A 19,162-nucleotide genomic window follows, 5' to 3' on the forward strand; every position below is an offset into this window, starting at 1 on the left:
TTAAAAAAAGCAAGTGGGTCAGATGTAGAAGTCTGCAGCTGTTATTTAAATGCGTAAACGTTTCGGTAAATAAAAGAATCAGATCTTTTTTTAAAAGATTTGGATCTGAGCCAAAAAAACTTGATTGATATACCTTGTAGGATATTAATTCTCACATGTCAGAAGAAGTAGGAAGACATCTGAAGCTGCCTGATGCGTCGATGTGGTGTTTAAAACCCTGTGCAGGTCTGATGCCTTTGAAACGAAAAGGTTAATTTCTCATTTCTAATTTGAAGCTGACTCACACTTGTCTAGACTAAAGGAATAATAATCTTAAGGTGTCATAATTCCCATTACATACACTCAACATTATTCCCACGCTCAGCATCTCAAACAGAAGGCAGTCCTTCTAGCCACTGGGTCTGACGACAGAGACCCGAGCTCACTGAGGAGAGGTAAACCATTCGTTTTTATGCTCCTCTTGTTACAAAATTAGTCTTTCACTCCATTCTACCTTGACTGCTGTGTGAGTGACAGATCATGCAGCAGTGTAAACAGCTATCAGCACATAGAAAACATAAGACACAAAAACAGCTTCACAGTGTGGCCAATTAAAAAAGAAAGAAATGAATAATGAAAATTAAGAAACTAATCTCTGATATGCAGCTGTGGTTTTGTTATCATATTTTAATCAGACGTATAAACTGGTTGTTGAATGGTGTTATCACATTGTGAACCCTGCATAATCAGAGCCACTGGATGCCCTTTTCAGAAACCTTTGAAACTGTTTCACTGGTCAGAGAAGCGGCGCTGTGCACATGTGACAGTTTTACTTTGCTTAAAACAACAGGCTTTTTTTATCAGAATAACAAGAAGAAGTAGATACTGGCTTTCCAAAGTTAACTTGACAGACTTTTCAGCATTTCAAAACGATCATGTTTGATGTTCCAGGAACCACCAAGTCTGAGGATCGAGCGATGCTGCTGAAGAAATTTAATGAGGAAGGATCTCAGTACTTCATCTTCCTGCTCAGCACAAGAGCCGGCGGCCTGGGCCTCAACCTGCAGGCCGCCGACACCGTCGTCATCTTCGACAGTGACTGGAACCCCCACCAGGTCTGTCTCGGTGTGAAGGCGTGATTATAGAAAGTGTTGACTGTGTGGTTTAGGTGTTGGCAGCTGTTGGGAGTCTGACACTGTTAAATACTCTACCGATCAAATTGAAAGGGGTGTACACTAAGGGTTTGTGCTGAACAGTCAAATAGAGTTAGCTGTTATTTTTAAGGACTGCACTGCTGTGCTGGTAGAAGATAGCACCCCTAAGAATCGTGTTTGGTCTCATGCAGTATAAGGCATTCCTGTTCAGAGGTGTAAAATATGTGAGGGAATGAATATTTTCTGCACCTGATTTATCTCTGCAGACTGATCACTGCCACAGATGACACTGTGAAAAAGCAGGTGTAAAATTGATCGAAATGCTTTAGCAGACTCACACGGAGGGTGGGAGAGATGGAGAGAGAGAGGGAGAAACCCTAATTGAAAGATGCATTATAAAGTTATTTTACTGGACTCCACTTAACACCAAAACACAAGACAAGCAGCGATGCAACAACCTTTAATTGTAATACTTCCACAATCTTGCATTTCTGTTTCCCACAGTGTTTCCCTGTGTGATATGATTGAAGCAGCCACTGATGCTTATTATATATTATATAGTTATAAAGTTTTTTTCCACACTTATTTCAATGCATTGTTCAATCAATGATCTTTCTGATGAGCTGACATCAAGCTATTTAAATTTTCTTTCTCTGGCTGTTCCAAAAAATACCTTCAGCTGATTTTTAGCTCCATTGCTTTTCCAGATATGCGAATCAGATGAACTGTGGCTGGGCTCAGTCATGTCTTAATACTCTGCTAGGCTGAAAAATTGCATTGCAACATTTTGGGCCCCTGACAGTAATTTGTGACGGGCTTAACGGATATCTGTTTTAGAGTTTGACTAAAATTCATTGCCTCAGTTTTACAATCAGTCCAGCTTGCATTAAAGTCATAAAGTCACTAGAAACTGGAATCCAGATGAAAGTAATGGTTTAAAGGCCCTGAAGCGGCCGGTGGTTGGTCATCAGATGGGACGCTGCTGGGTCATCGTCAGCCCCAGTCTGATTGGCCGTTAACTGTAGTGAATCATTCTGTGTGGTTTTCTTTAGTTTTGGTTTTGTTTGAGTTATTTTTGTCCTTTCCTTTTCCCAAACAAAAGTCAAAAGTCTAAGCACACCTACGTAAAGCAAAGCAAAGTAAAACTTTCAGAGTTTTTAAAGTTTTAAAGTGCCCTTTGCAACTCTTTGTCAGAAATCTTCTCCATCTATATTCGAGATATATTGGACAGATTGACAGCAGTATAAAAGTGTTCAGTTTTTGTTCGTCTTCCTGTGATTATTTTTTTTTGGATTAGGAACACAGGTACTTGATGGAAGTAGATATTTCCTCTCATGCAGAACGATACGTGCACGTGTTCAAGTGCAACTTTTAGCAGCATGTTGTGATGATGAAACGTGTGTGATCAGACGTTCTTTGATTTTGCCTTGTGGGTTCGGACTCCAGCAGGTAAACAGGGGTGGGTATGATATCGAACTTTATGTTTGCTCTGATTTTATTTACTCCCAGAGAAGCACGGTGTTTTATTTTGAAATGGTCTCATATTTCTCTTTTCGTCTGTTAAATCCAGGACCTTCAGGCTCAGGACCGGGCTCACCGCATCGGTCAGCAGAACGAAGTGCGCGTGCTTCGTCTCTGCACCGTCAACAGCGTGGAGGAGAAAATCCTGGCGGCTGCCAAATACAAGTTGAACGTGGACCAGAAGGTCATCCAGGCCGGCATGTTCGACCAGAAGTCCTCGAGCCACGAGCGCCGCGCCTTCCTCCAGGCTATTTTAGAGCACGAGGAGCAGAACGAGGTAAAATCTCAGTTTGTATTTTTGGGCGTTTTATTATATTATAAGTTCAAGCATCTCATGACCAAGATGAGGTGCTCATGCCTGAGAAGGCATTTTATATAATGAATGTGGGAGGCCTTAAATAGAAAAATAAATCCCCACCTATAGTTAAATTATGCATGTTGGTTTTGATTGAATGACTCCAGGCCTAAAGACAGCTCTGTAGATATGATCAGCGTGTAATGCAATTTCAGCTATTTAATTGGTATTTGATCAAATCTGTACGCGATGCTTGACTGATTGTTTTGAACTGAGCTCGAGAAGCTTCTGTTTTGCTGCAACAGTTAAAACGGACACTGTAAAGATTGCATTATACGTTCAGAAGAAACAGTCTTTTCATGCTTTTCTCCTGTTGTAACTTTAGGAGGAAGATGAGGTTCCTGATGATGAAACTCTTAACCAGATGATCGCCCGCATTGAAGATGAATTTGAGCTCTTCATGGTAAGAAAAGTCCAGATTTTTGTGAGATGAAATTGAGATTTAACTTGCAGAACAGTGTTTTCTGTCTGTGTTGGTAGCAGACAAGCGATTAAAAATGAATTATTAAATAATGTTGTATATAAAAGATGTTTAAGAAAAAGAGAAAATAAAAGTTTAGTTCCACCAAGGAGATCAAGTTGCCCCCATTTATTTATTATTTATTCATAAGACAATCAATAAATAAAGATATACTTGAGAACAAAAGACAAGTGCAGGGTTGTTTGGCCTTGGCAGAGAGACGCGCTTGACTGGGTGTCATTGTACTTTCTGATTATTTATTGACGACAGCATAAATGATGCCGGTATTAAATTTACCATGCCGTGTGTGAGATAGCCAAGTCTTAAACAGAGGCAAACCCAGTGCGTCTGTGCTTACTGCTTGCTGATGTCCTGACACAGCATCATGTTGGCAGAGAGAGAGGGAGACAGGGCAAGGACTGGCGGAGCAAATCAATGGGCTGCAGACAGCTCTGCAGCGAAATAAGATTTGATCTGCAATAGTAACAAAAGAAAATAGAAAATAAATAGTGCTGATATTTGTGTCAAGCTGCCACACACAAATCACTGTATGGGAAACACTGAAGAGTAAAACCATGAAGTGACTGGTCTTAAAATATTAATTTGCCACAAGAGGAGTCGCTGCCGGCTGCTTTTCTTCTCCATCCACTCCAAAATGATTGTAGATTGTCCATCATGTCAAGACCATTATTCAGTCATCATTTGTTCAGGCACTTTCAGACTTGACAGTAACTGTCCCCTGCCAGACGCTTCTCCCTGCATAGAAATAGACTGAATTGCCATGGATACAGGACTCACATTCAACACATTAGGCAAACTCTTGTTTGAGACCATCTGTGTTTGACATGTTTAGTACAGTTGTTGTGTCACTTGGCCCAACCACTAGTTTGCAGCAGGAGTTCAAAATCAGATGTGTGTTGTTTTTTTACATTAACATTACACAACCTGAAGCTTCACTGGTTCATGCCACATCTTTGGTGTTTCGTCCAGCTTTTAATGGCTGGTGCCATGACAGGTTGCAAGACGTCACCTGTATTTATAAACCTGAGTTTAACTGATTGGGCTTCATACGTATCTGGAAGAAAGCAATAGGATGTGGTTGGCAGCAAGGTTGTAACTTCTGAAAGAGCTTTAGTATTACTGAATCTAATGTTGAATTTGCAGTTGTATGTTATGAGGTTACACGCACATCCTCTATAACAACTAGACAAAACCTTCTCCACTGCAACCCTTGTGCTTACCACAATCCCAGTTTTCTATCACAGTGAATGAAAGGACATAAACATGGTGATTGCATGGCAGTCGTCACCTGTGTAGCCCACTGTCACTTTGTATCACCAAGTAAATGAAAGAATGTAAACACACTGTTTGTAGGGAATATAATTAAAGCACAGTATGGCCTGATAAAGTACGATACATCCAACTAGTGATGCACCTGAAATCGGATGCTGATATGTTAATAAAAACCTACAATATAGGTACCTAAGGTGGAATTGCCCTAAAGAGTTGTGTCGCCTTTCCCGCATTTCTCCTCTAGCGCATGGACATGGACAGGCGCCGGGAGGACGCCAGAAACCCAAAGCGCAAGCCGCGACTAATGGAGGAGGACGAGCTGCCTTCTTGGATCATCAAAGACGACGCTGAGGTGGAGCGGCTCACGTACGAAGAGGAGGAGGAGAAGATGTTCGGCCGAGGATCACGCTGCCGTCGGGATGTGGATTACAGCGACACTCTGACTGAGAAACAGTGGCTACGGGTAAAGTCTGAGCATAATGTTGTGAGCTGACTGAAGAAAGTTTTTTGTACCTGCAGAAGATCAATCATTGTTAGCAAACTATAATTGGATGCCAATTTTATTTTATTTTGTTTTATTTTAAAATTTTTTGGCGTGATGCTAATGGACCACAGTCCTCCACACCAAATATCCTGTGACACATTTCCCTGGAGAGACAGCTCAGACCCGACATCCATTTTATCGACTGTGGCTCAGGTGTTTCAGGGAAAAGAATAGAAAAAAGAAAGAAGGAAAAGGCGGAGGAAACTCTGTGTCGGAAGAGTTGGTTTGGTTCAGAGAAGCTATAATTAAAGATAGAAGAAAAACTTTTCCTTTTTTACTTATTTATTTGATAGGGAAAGTGCAATTTAACACGGTCCCAATACAGAGCATGAAAGCGATGAGTTGCACAAAGAGTTTACTACTGCTAATTTTTTCAAAATTGATTGACAATGATCTCAAGATTACCCCTCACCTGTGGACAAGTCGAAGTGATTGTAGGATTAACCTTGTCTCCGCTCCGGCTCCTTTCACATTCCAGGCCATTGAGGATGGAAACCTGGAGGAGATGGAGGAGGAGATCCGGCTGAAAAAGCGAAAACGCAAGCGACGTCAGGACAAGGACTCGTCGAGCAGAGAGGACGGAAGCAGCAAGGCCAAGAAGCGACGTGGGCGTCCACCAGCTGAGAAACTCTCCCCCAACCCCCCTAGACTCACCAAGCAAATGAACACCATCATCGACACAGTGATCAACTACAGAGATGGGTAAGGAGAGTAACTTCCATGAGATAGATCAGACTATGCGTATGGTTATGTCAGTTTTCTGCAGAGTTAAGAAGTGTTGTTTGTGAAACGACCTGTGCAGCTGCATTGTTCTCATCCACACTCGATGCTGTTTTTGAAGGAATTTTTCTAATGTCTCTTTTTCTACCATGAATGTACCTGCTATTCTGGTTAAGGTCTTCATTTTTAATCCATTTTACAGTGATTTGATTCACTTGGTTTTTTCACTTTTCAACCCGTCAGCTAGGCACGGGCGATATCCAAAATATAATGTGGTGATACAGTCCAGGCCAAATATCGCAATATATGATAATATCCCACACAGGGATCTTTTAATAATATAATATAGATATTTGATATTATCGAATATCAGCCCAAGCCTACGTGAACCACACCAGACCTACTGAAATGAATAAGAAACAAGAAAACAAGAAAAACAAAAAACATATGCTGCTCTTCAGAGGTCTGAAACCATTTGGTCCACTTCATGTATGTCAGTGACAGTAGTCTAAATCAGCAGAACCACAAAATGCAGCCTTCTCAAATGACCAAAGTTGAATCGCATCAAAAACTGAGCCCTATGACCTGAATGACAGTAGGTTTTACAGGTACCTGTTGCATTAGACAGAATCAGATTCAGACATGTGTACCTACTAAAACCGAGTTTATTTCTGGTCTCATCTCCCTCATGATAAATCAACAACCACCAACTGGTGTGGAAGGACAAATCTCCGGTTATGCTGAAATTTTCACACAGCATCACAGTATTTGACAGACCTTGACAAAAACTAATTTGTTTTTGAAAATATTCTGCTGGAAGCTTTCCTCTTTGCTCTTTCTGCTTTCCGCCCATCAGCTGTGCTCCTCAGTCGCCCATCTGACTCAACAGATGCATTTCAATATTAAGCAGTTTAGCTGTCTGTACCCACGGGATGACGGCTCACGCTTGACACATGTAACTGCAGCCTCACACGGCAGCACTGATCCTGTGCAGACGTTGATGGAGGACTATAGATATTACTGTTGTGCTGATGACAAGCTTCTCTCACTACATGGCCAGTTGATATGAGGCCTGCGGAAGTTGTTCTGTGGCACCTCAAACCTGCATATAACACTGTACATAAAAGGATTTTTAGTTTGACCAGGACGCCCTGTAGAAGCAGTTCTATATTTTTTTTTATAAATACAGCCATCAAATGCCGTAAATATAAATACTTAAACTCATAAGTATACACATTCATTTTATTTTTTCTCACAAAGCCTGTTTTATAACAATTACAGATAAGAGCTTTTGAAAGTGAAAGTAGCTCTATAGCGACACCACTGGCTGTTTTACATGTTGTGCTAGAGTAGTTTGGTTTGATCGCAGTTAACTGGTGATGGTATTCTTTGAATGTGGAAGTTACTACTGTCTCAAAAACACTGGTGTGAAACTGGTTGTACTCCGCAAGAGATGGGCAGAGTGGCCCGCTGTGTAGGCAGGTTGTTTGGTCTTTAGCAGTCCCTGGTTGCTCTCTGTCGACATGCTGCTCAGAATGAGATTGAAAAATGATTTAATGGCGGTTTATTAAAGTAAAATTGATTTCATGCAGCAGAGGTTTACTGTTGCAGCAGCTGATAACAACAGAGCCCTGCAGCCAGAGAAGACGTGATGCTCTCTGTAAACTGGGAACTAATGCAGATTTTAAACTTCATTTTAATGGTATTTGATGCAGAGGGGCCTAAAAAGTAAAATCCTTTACATACATTACAGTGTTAATACACAAGTTTACAAGTGAGGTGCTCCCACAATGATATTTACATTTGTGAATTTGATTTTCACTGAAAAGAATAAGAATAAAAACAATGATGATTTGATTTTTTTGCTGGGATCTGTACCAAACCAGCGTATTGCCTCACGTCTGGAGAATATGATTTCTAGGCCGGGGCATCTCTGCAGCACCACAATGCTTCATTTATAATGGTATGTTGTGACACATATTCACCTTTATCAAAAACTTGCAGCTCCTGCGATTTGGATATTGCACCTGGCCGTACTGTGATTCTGATAATATTTTTGATTGATTGCTGAGCCCCGCGTCTGAGTTCAGAACAGAACCTCCGTTTGTGAGACTGGTGCAAATAGGCCAGACTTGATTATCCAGTGGAAAGTGGAGATTTCTCCGTGGTCAGCAGAATAAATAAACCGACATGAAGTCATGTCTTAGGAACAGAACAGAGAGATAAACATCCCTGTATTCCTTCAGTCCAACACTTATGAGAGTTAGTATATGAGTGTATTTGTGTGTCTGTGTCTGTCTGTCAGTCAGTGTGTGTGTGTGTGTGTGTGTGTGTGGTCTATTTTGTTGTGTCTTCTGTCTTGTGTTGTCTATTATATACACCCGTGCATGAAGGAACATGTGCATTTATGTTCCCTCTATTCAAATATGTGCTGGCTGAGAACCATGCCAGGAAACTGCTACCTGCCTTTCCAGCAGTCAGATTCTTTCCTCTTCCAGCTGATGGCTTTTCTTCCCAGAGCATCTCAATCATCGCTCTGGCGTTCCTCTCACTGAGCTTGACTGGGGAGAGTTTGGAGTTTCCACCCCAAGACTTTGGATACATAGGTTGCACTGCTGTCTCTGCATAAAACAAACTATACCTCCAAACTGCATGACGCAAATGTGAGAGCAACTTAAATTTAATTTGGAGCTTCTTGGTTTTAATAAACTCTTATCTCTTCAGTGGAGTCAGGCAACAGTCGAGGCTCCATGTCATGTAACTGTGACGACGTCTCTATTAAACATGGCAACAGAGATCATTGAGATTTCAAACACAGGATGCCACACACTCACATTGGTTTGAAATGAGGCGTTGTTTTACCTTGTTACTATCACAAACCATTGGAATAAAAACCCTAGTTTAAAGCCTTCGGGATCACATTTCCCTTAATTCCAGTGTCTTTCACAGAAGTCAACAACTGGGTCTGTTCCCAGAGGTACCATTGTTGTGGTCTCATGTGGACGACCGTCGTTAGGGTCAGGTGACCCTGTTGTTATCCCGTGTGAACGACAGTCGTTAGGGTCAGGTGAGCCCCTGGTGGATGATGATCGTTGAGAGTCGTCTGAGGTTATGTTGTTGACTCTCCTGGGTACCGATGAAAGGGCGACATTGTAGATGGGGGATAGATGGTGTCGCACAACAATGGTCAGGTGAAACCAGTACTTTCACAGGTACCTTGGTGGACCCACCCACAAGAGGTTAAATACCTGGGTCCTACTCCACTTTCTTGGTCAGACTAGTGCGGACTAGAGAGACCAATACATAAGAACTGATGAAGCCGCTTGGATAAGAGGCGAAACGTCTTCCACAGACAAATACAAGTCCAGTTGCCTTCGATTTAATTTGAGAAAGAGATAACAATGACCTGGACGAATGAGAACTTTCACAGATATATGTGTGTTGATTCTAAATAATCTGTCAATCCTCAATATTTCTAAACTCAAAAAGCGAGTCATCTTTGCTGGACTGACAGCAGCCAAAAAAATGATTGCAACTTGCTGGAAGACACCTCATTCTCTGACTACTCAGTCTTGGATTCTCTCTCTTTTGGACGTCATATACATGGAGCTTTCAACAGTTCGGATTAATGGTGCTAATGATAGCACCCTTAACACCTGGCGTAGCACCGCTGACTCTTTAAAAAACATGCTGTAAGTTGATTTTCCCAATAGCTTTCTCACCTCTCATCTAGTGCTTCTAGATGTCAAGTCCCTTCTGTCTTGTCAATATATGTCTTTGTGTATGTATGTATTTTTGTAGGTTATGTATGTAATTTTATTTTTCCTCTTATATTTTATTATTTATTTTATTTATGTATTTATTAATTTTTATTTGTTTATTTATTTTCATTATTATTATTATTATTATTTTATATTATTTTATTATTATTATTATTATCGTCAATACTTTCACTGTGTTCTTTCCCATGACACGTTTTTATGTCTTGGGCAACTGTCTTTCTTTGAGAATCCATTCTAACGATATTGTATCCCCTGAAATATTTCTGTTGGACTTAATGGAAATGAAAATAAAAATTTGATTGCAAAAAAAAAATTATAATGCTGAATTATTTTATGTTCATTTCCAGGTCAGGGAGACAACTGAGCGAGGTCTTTGTCCAACTACCGTCCAGGAAGGAGCTCCCAGAATATTATGAGCTGATCAGAAAACCTGTGGACTTCAAAAAGATCAAGGTATGAAGAATATGATAATCCAGAAATTAATAGAGATGGAGATTTGGAACAGAAATATGAATCTGAAAGTGTAATGGTATTATAATTGCAGCACAGTATATACTAATATATACTATACAGTAGTTACAATAAATTTAATTATTCATTTATTTGGTTTAGGATAAGCAAAGTGTTTAGAGCTGTACAGTCATTTGGCGACAACGTGGACGCCTTTAACCTCACTTTAGTTGAAGCCTTGCAGAGCCTGAGAGGGATGAGTGTGAATCAAGCTGTTGCTCCATGCTGCTTTCTTTCTGTCAACAGGAGCGTGTGAGAAATCATAAATACAGGAGCGTGGGAGACCTGGAGAAGGACGTGATGCTGCTCTGTCACAACGCCCAGACCTTCAACCTGGAGGGATCCCAGGTCAGAAACCCAGCTGTGGAATTTACTTTTTCTAATTTACTTTGTCTAATTAATTTTAAATTTTTCATCTGGTGTTGAACCATGTGTGATGGAGAACCAGAGGTCTGCAGGTTCCCAGTCTCAAATTGTGCTGAAACACTTAACTGCTGTGTCAATAATTTAGAAGAATCAAGGAAAAAGTTCTCTGAGTAGCATGAGGCTGATGTTCCCTCGGGAACCTTGAGGTCTAATCCTGCTTTGGTTCCAGCGGTGGTTAATCTATGCTCAGCGGCGGACCTCGCAGCATTTTCACCCTCCAGCATTCATGTTATGTGGAACAGCAAGGCTGCGTATGCTGTGCCCGGCCTAAAACGTTTGCACATCACTGTCTATATGAGGAGAAGTAGGACGCTCAGACAAAAGGACCAGTTATTTGTATCGTATGCTTAAACCATCTTCAAAGAGACTCTCACTGGATGATGGAAGCTGTGACATCAGCCTCCTTTGTTAATGCAACATTTTATAGGCTGGAAGTCTTCACGCCTGCCTCATGCTGTCCTGAAGGTGGACTCATCCTCATACTTAGATGTAAGTGGGCAGGCGGTTCGTCCTTGAGTTGAACTCAGGTCGCCATTTAGTGTCTTTGCCTAACCTTGGTTCTCTGAGTAGCATGAGTGTGATGCGTCAGCCATATATAAAGAGGCAGAATGCGATGACTGCCAACCACTCAGAGCTGGAGTAATGAAATATGTGATGCGGTGAATACACAGGGGGCTCGTCTCATCATCGAAACGGATGCTGTGAAAGAAACTCCAAACATTCTTCACTCCCACCTTCTCTAATGTGAAAATCTGCTGCTTTTGTAAGTTTCATATCACTGCAAATTTAATCTATTTAGGTTTCAGACTGTCAGTTAGACAAATCAATAAGGATCATCCTGGGATTCTGGGACTATGTTACAGGCATTTTTCACTATTGGCTGGTGTTTTATAGAATAAACAATCAATTGGTTAATTAAAAAAGAAATTTATTTGAACCCCGACTTGCTTGTTCTAAAATCCATTACACATGCCCTTTATCCACCATCTTTAATCCATTCTCTATCCATGAATGTTTAATGTTTTCTATTTAATGTCTTTACCCACACCCCCCCTTGTGTTCAGCAGGCTCTTCTGCCATTTCCTGTTGGAGGAGCTGTTTATATCTGGTCTTGTCGTTTTATCCCTGCAGATATACGAGGACTCCATTGTCCTCCAGTCTGTGTTCAAGAGTGCCAGGCAGAAGATTGCCAAGGACGAAGTGAGTGAAGATGACAGCGATGAGGATGATGACGATGACGACGATGAGTCAGAGGCAGAGGGTAAGATGTACTGTTTTTTAGGACATGCATGCAAAAACAACACACACACACACACACACACACACACACACACACACACACACACACTGCTGCTGCTGCTAAACTGTAAAACAGTAAGTTAGGGCTGCAACTAATTATTTTCAGTATTGATTACCCTCCTGGTTGTTTTCACAAGTAACTGATTAATCATTGGTCTACAAAATAATGAAAAAGTACAATTTCCCAGAGCTAAAGGTCAAAAGACAAAGATTCATACAGTGGCTTCAGACGGTTTCCAGATCCCTTCAGTTTTTGAACATTTGATTGTGCTGTAGATTTAATTTGGATTTGGATACAACTGTCGTTTTTGCCCACCAATCATCTTCACTCAGTAACCCAAAATGACAATGTGAAAAGCAGCAGCAGGGACAGGGAGACTGGTCAGAATTGAGGCGAAGATGAAGGCTCCAAATACAATAAAACCTGCTCCAGAGAGCAGGCGACCTGAGAATGAGACGACAATTCACCTTTCAGCTCGAAAGTGACTCACAGCCAAGAAAACGCTGGAGTGGCTTTGGGATGAATCTCTAAGCTTGAATCCCCTAGAACATCTGTGGAGACTGTGAATGGCAGTTCACTAACGCTTCCCATCGAGTCTGATGGAGCTTGAGAGGAACTGCCAGGAGGAACGGGATTAACTGCCCAAATCCAGCTTTTGAAAGATGCCCAAGGAGCTTCTACAAAGTTCTGAATTAAGGGGTCTGACTACTTTCTGAAGCCACTGTGTTTTATTTCATGATTCCACATGTAATCAACATGTGGTCTGAGCCCAGACGTGGGTGGATACTTAATGATGAGTGTAATTTATGTTTTCTGACTCAGAAAACAATGATGAAAGCAGTTATGTAAGACTTTGTTTTAGTTGAACTTTACAGTTACGCCTGTTTTCCCCTTGTGCTTCACTCAGCCAAGTCGGTGCGGGTTAAGATCAAGCTGAATAAGGAGGCGCGAAGCCATGACAAAGGCAAGAAGAGGCAAAGCCGAGGGAAGGCCAAGCCGGTGGTCAGCGACGACGACAGCGAGGAGGACCAGGACGATAATGTAGGTCATTCCACTTCACGGCGTTTTACTGTGTCATTAGTGCATCTTTGAACAAAAATTACGCAGTGATCCTTTACTCAGAAAAAGGCTAATACCTGACTGTCAGGCAAACAAAGTGAACTTATATGGGCGTGGCTCTGACATAAATGCAACTATGAAATAATTGTAATAACATTAGCTGCCACAGCTTAGGAAAGCTCAGTCACAGTTTATCCCCTGTGGAACATGGTGCTGTTGGCAATCTCTCTCAAGCACGGTGGATTTAAATCCAGCTTGTCACGATTCAGTCCCCCTGGTTTCCTTCCTCACACCTGAGATACCTTGTGCTGTTAAATTGTCTGTGGAGGAAGAAAAAAAACAGAAAACATTACTATATTGGGTCATCTACTGTGAAACACGAAGACTGGGCTTGCTGAGTATTTTAGAGACGGATGGATATCGGTGTCAGGGGGAAGTGAAGGATCAAAGCACATTTCACATGGGTTCAAAATGTGGTCAAGTAAATGTCAGTGAGCCGCAGAGCAAAACCTGTAAAGGTAAAAACTGTAGCGAGCTCATCCAGGGGCTTAAGACATGAAAACCTCCAAGAGGAGGCTTCAGCAGGTGGAGCGTCGAGTGAATAAGACCCAAACTTTAAACACATTTCCCCTTGAACTAGGAATCAATGTAATGACTGGGGTGAATCCCAGTCAGATGTAAACAGGAGAATTATGGACTAAGCATCTACCCTAATTAATTAGTCTTTGTTTTCATGCCATTAAATATTCCATTATTCTTCTGCTCCTTCTGGCAGGATTTTATTTCTCTGTGTTACCCCGCCTCTATTATGTTTATCCTACTCAGTTTAATTGTACCAACAGTGACACATCATCTAATTTGCTGCCAGCATACAATGAAACCAGCAAAGAGGAATTAAATTGAAGCCATGACAACCACCAATAACGTACCCATCTTCACTATGACAAATACCTTCTCCTCCCCCCTCCCTCTGCTTCTCCTGTAGGTCATGTAAGTCACCTGACCACACTAATACTTTTCTCTCTGTTCCATCTTTACCTCAGTGGATGCTTTATTGATGTGACCTGCAGATTCAATGCCACAGAGCAGCAAGGCACAGAACGAATGATGTCGCTTGTCACTTACTGAAGCTGCTGATCTCCATCAAACAGATGACACTATCACATTTTGAGACTAAAACGACACAGTTCACACTTAATAAAGCAGGAAGATTCTTATAGCCAAGGTGACATTTTATTAATTCAGGTGTGACTGTGACAGCCTGTCTCCACATCCATATTAATGTGAACATAAAACTTTGAAATCAACTTCCGAAAATTCAGCAGTTGTACAAACAACAAAACCCATGACTCCTGATTGACAGTTCTTGGTGGTAACGCAGCAATAATCGCTAGAAGGCATCAACAAAGCCAGAGACGAGGAAAACAGGCAAACAAACAGCTGTTAACGATGCAGGACTTTAAATAAATAAATAGATTTTGCGAATGTTTTATGTGGAAGGAAATGCACAAAATGTTTATTTTAGACCTTAAGGATAAACACTGTCTTGGTGAGAGTCACTGAATGTAACTTCTGTTTGTTTACAAGCCGTTTCCGCAGAGCTTCTTTAATTTAACTTGACAACTGGAAAGCTCCTTTTCCACGGCTGCACATCCATCTTTATTAGCTGCTTTAAGAACAGAGACTGTAAATGTTCTCACAAAGTACGCAGCTGAACCAGTACAACCTTTATTTAATCAGGAAGTTTGACCGATATTAGAGCTGAAACTAATGTAGTGATAGTAAAAGGTTTCCACTAGAATTTCCCAAAACCCAAGACAATGCATTCAACCTTCTTGTTTTATATTAGCAACAAAATACTCCGTTTACAATCAGATATGAGGAAGAAAAGTGACAAACTGTCATGTTTAATGTTTGAATTTTTGCTTTGAAAATGACTATGATTAATTTTAATCAATTATCTAAATAGCTGCTGATTAATTTTCTCTTGAAAAACGACTAATTGTTGTAATCATTAAAAGTGATTAAGATCTCTTTTGAAATTAAATGGTAAAAAGTTCCTCAGTGCGATGAGAAGTTTTAAAGTTCTTTGTTGTTTATTCCATTTATATGATGCAAAGCGCTCGATTCAGTCCGTGCACGTTCAGTGTTTAGTCGTGATTTATCATGAGTTAGTTTTCAAACTGAGCTTGATTAAGAGTAGTTTAAAGTTTGAGAAGAAAAGTGACACACGGAGGCAGCTTCAGGAGAACTTTATAAATAAAATTGATAAGGTGTAGTTCTCTTCTTTTTGCCAATGAGGACCAGATAAGTTGATATTTATCTCCCACGATGAAACACAAAGCACATTGGTGAGTTGCGTCAAGCTGTTTTTAAAAGAGATGTGGATCTCAGTTATGGAATTAGTTACTTGATGTGGAAGAAAACAGGCTGACAAGAAAGATACTTATTTAACAAATTATTGGCTCTAGGCCCAAAGACGTGTGGCCACTGTTTGCATTTTTTAAAATAACAAACAGCTCAACGTGTTCAGAGGAGATGCGTTTGCTCAGTGGAGAGCAGTTGGCTGAAGACACACGGATTAAACCAAAATCAAAGATCTGTGTCCAGCTGAGATCTGAGGCTGGTTGCACAAAACACTTTAAGTGAAGGTTTTCTTTTAAGTCTGAGTTATCTGACATATCTGTTTCCTTAGAATTAAACGAGTTGCACAAAACACTTCCCTAAAATGTTCACTTAAGTATTTAAGTCAGTTAAATTGTTGTACAAAAGTCCTTAGAGACCAAAGCTCACTGTAGTGAAGTTCCCATCAAAACAACAGGAGGATGACCAGATTCCCAAAAGTGAGAACAGGTATCACAAGCTAATGCCAGCAAACAAACCGTCTCCATGGAAACAGTAGAAATATAGAGCTGTAAAATCTCTTTCACTGCTGTAAATTACCTTTAATATAGAGATTCTGTGTGACACCTTTAGTTAAACCCCCTCAGCTGAGGAGAAATGAAACCTTAAGTGTCGTACTTCAGTAGAAAACAACCTGCTGATTTCTGTGCGGTTTAGTAAGAAAAAAACTGGATACTGACATTGTAAATATAGATGTTGCACAAAGACTGAGTGAACTGATCACATATGACACATTTAAATTTACCAAGTACTTGGAGAGAAGCCTGGGAGAAGAGGAAAATACCCTTTTTTTGGGGGAGTATTTTGGACTTTAGGATTTTCTTTCGATGTAACCATGGTATTTCCAAGAATACATAAGTACTTATAATCTTTTTCTGCGCGTCTTTAGTGAAAGTATATCACTAAAATGTGTGTTTGGTAAAGTAGCAGCGTCTTGTAATCCCATGTGGGATGGGACAGATTTGACATGACAGAAATAAGAATAACACTAAACTTGAAAGTGGATGAGCAGCACGAGAGTAGATGATCGCTCCACATTACATAACATTTACTGTGCAGACGTTTATTTGCACACAGAGTTACGAGGCCCTGTAGCAAACACCATTTGTGTTGCAGTTTATGCTCACACTGTTTATGGTCATTCAGTATACAGAGTTCATCGCTGTAGGCGCCGTAGTCCCAGCGTCTCATCCTCGTCCCATCTGCCTTTTGATACTGTGAGTCACGCACTCCTGATGTAATGATATCCTTGACTTTTCTGTCATGAGATGGCATTTACTTTGAGTGTCTTCCCGTCCCAAAACAGAAAAGGTCATTGAAGCTTGTATAAAAACACGCAGACAGTGTGATGAATATAGTATCGTGTCCAATACAGGTGCCAGGGTTAAAGACAGATACAGGTGCTGTGAAAGCATCTCTCTTTAGACATATTTTCATAATTATAGGATGTTTGCAATACATTTATACATTTACTACTTGAATACTAATCTGTGTAGAAAAATAAGGGTGATAAAACCTGCAGTAACACAGTTCAGGGCTGTAAGTTATTATTGCTAATTATGTTATAAATTAAAGTTATAAATAGCAGCAGTCGAGCAGAATCTGACTTGTTGATGTTTTTGAGGCGCCTGTGTAGTGGTTAGAGCAGGAGTGTTGGGCGATAGCTGCGAGCTGTCCCTCCTGCCAGTTGAAGTTGTCCTGATCGACTCTCTCAGCCCGACTCGACAAGGTCAGGAGTTTTTTTTTCCTCCTTCTTCTGAATTATTTATTTGGGCTCCAATGTGACAGTTTGGGGAAAGTGCGGCCATCTTGTCTGACAATTCAGGTTAGTCAGTAGCTGCTTTACACACTTTTCACACCCATCTAAATTCTTAATCATTACTTTATTATAACCTGAATTAATGACTATTTGTATCTGATTTCACCCGTTGGTATCTCCACTGCAACACCAAGCAGGTCTGCATCATACATGATCAGGGTGTACTCTGCTTCATTTTATCTTCCCCACAGTGTTGACAGGCTTTTAATCACTTCGTAATACAAGCTTGAGTAGGAAGCTTCACCTTGTTTAAGTAGTGAACATGAGACTCCTCTGTGCTGTGATTGTGTTAGCCTTGTGCCACTCTCTGAGAGAGATGGTGGGGGTCGTGGTGAGCAGGAGATGTGTTACTGAAAAGGAGGTGATAACTGATCAATCACAGTTCTGGGCCCCAACGAGGGATGTTTCACAGTTTTTATCCAGAACTTTTATCCACAGCTCAGGACAAAAACATTGAATTTTCTAGTTAATGACGATGATTTTTATTCAATTGAGATGGATCTTTGCATTTGCATCTGGTTCATTTAGGGCTGCAGGAGATATAAACTGTCTACTTTTCAGAAATTGAGTTATTACGGTGCATAAAAAGGTTATTTTAAGTTAAGAAGTAACATAGAAAATAGCTGCTGAGTGAGACAGTCTCAGTCTTATCATTCTTGATGTCATGTTAGGCCTAAAAAATATAGATAAACAAATAAAGGCCGATGTTTTAAAACCAGGAAATGTGTTTACAGTTAGGCCTGTAACACCATTTTATTTTGAAGGAAACCACAGTGTTGCTCACCTGTTGAATGAAGAAGAGACACACTGTATGCAGTATTGGTGCATATCTGATGCAACCATGAATGATGAATGGATGATGAATCATCAAAGCAGATCAAATTGATTCTGGATTTTGTGAATCAAAATGAAGTCGTGTTGAGGGATCAGTGTTGATACCCAGCCCTGGTCACTGTGGCAGCTCCGTCATCCCAATGTGTAGTTACATTTAAAAAATAGTTTCCATTCCTTTCAGTGGAGACAGTCTGACGCAGCGGGGCCAGCCTCGAGCTTTAGCTGCCACACATTGTGATGTCATCCAGCAAGACCAAGACCATATTTCTGTTGTTTAGCTTGATTTCCTCATGACGACAGACAAAATAGTTGCTGCCATGGTAACTTGTAAAGTCCTGTCTGAGTGTTACGACCTGCTGTGCTGTGTTGTGGAGTTTAGTAAGCTTTAAAACACTGTATTACTTGGTGGATCATGGTATTTTAAACAGCACGCTCCCACCAACACAGCCCCCAATATCCAAATCGCAGGAGCTGCAAATTTTTTTTTGATGAAGGGAAAATGTGTCGCAGCATTGTTGTGCATTGTTAGCACCATAAGCGTTGTGGTGCTACAGAGACGCTCTGACCTACAAATCATATTCTCCAGACGTACCAACACATGTGAATATGTTTGTTTGGTAAAAGACCCAAGAACAATCACATCGTCATTAAAAAAAAAAAAATGTTTTCTATGAAATTGAAAAGTAGAAACAGCCATTCCAACTGAAATCGCATATTGCACTCAAAATATCTGCAAAAATAGTTGCATTATGATTTTTCTTTTTGCATATCGTGCAGCCCTACAGGGGTATAAATCATAAAGCAAGGAAAATACGTTGTCATTAAAAGGGCAGCACTGAGCTCTACCTTCATATTACAGGGATCACAAACAGTTTCCCCTTCATTAGATCTAGTGATTTATTCTCAGTTGTGTGGTGCACGAGTGTTTTTATTCATGCCTAGAGTGATACTGAACTGCCGGGTGTTTGGGGTTAATGTAAACAGCTCAGCCAAAATAAGACCT

General features: G+C 40.6%; 1 protein-coding gene across 1 annotated transcript in view; it reads left to right on the forward strand.

The window, feature by feature from the left end:
- The window catches only part of smarca2 (SWI/SNF related BAF chromatin remodeling complex subunit ATPase 2), a 48,187-nt gene that overhangs the window by 25,731 nt on the left and 3,294 nt on the right, over positions 1–19,162 (forward strand). The window contains exons 25-33 of the mRNA XM_023414430.2: positions 931–1,094; positions 2,704–2,931; positions 3,335–3,412; positions 5,007–5,225; positions 5,785–6,008; positions 10,156–10,261; positions 10,565–10,666; positions 11,876–12,005; positions 12,952–13,085. Coding sequence (XP_023270198.1) covers positions 931–1,094; positions 2,704–2,931; positions 3,335–3,412; positions 5,007–5,225; positions 5,785–6,008; positions 10,156–10,261; positions 10,565–10,666; positions 11,876–12,005; positions 12,952–13,085 — 1,385 coding nt within the window. The remainder of the gene's footprint in view (positions 1–930; positions 1,095–2,703; positions 2,932–3,334; positions 3,413–5,006; positions 5,226–5,784; positions 6,009–10,155; positions 10,262–10,564; positions 10,667–11,875; positions 12,006–12,951; positions 13,086–19,162) is intronic.

Source organism: Seriola lalandi, unplaced genomic scaffold (genome assembly GCF_002814215.2).
Source record: "Seriola lalandi dorsalis isolate HSWRI2012SDOR001 ecotype SW California unplaced genomic scaffold, Sedor1 jcf7180002054524, whole genome shotgun sequence".
Lineage (NCBI taxonomy): Eukaryota > Metazoa > Chordata > Actinopteri > Carangiformes > Carangidae > Seriola > Seriola lalandi.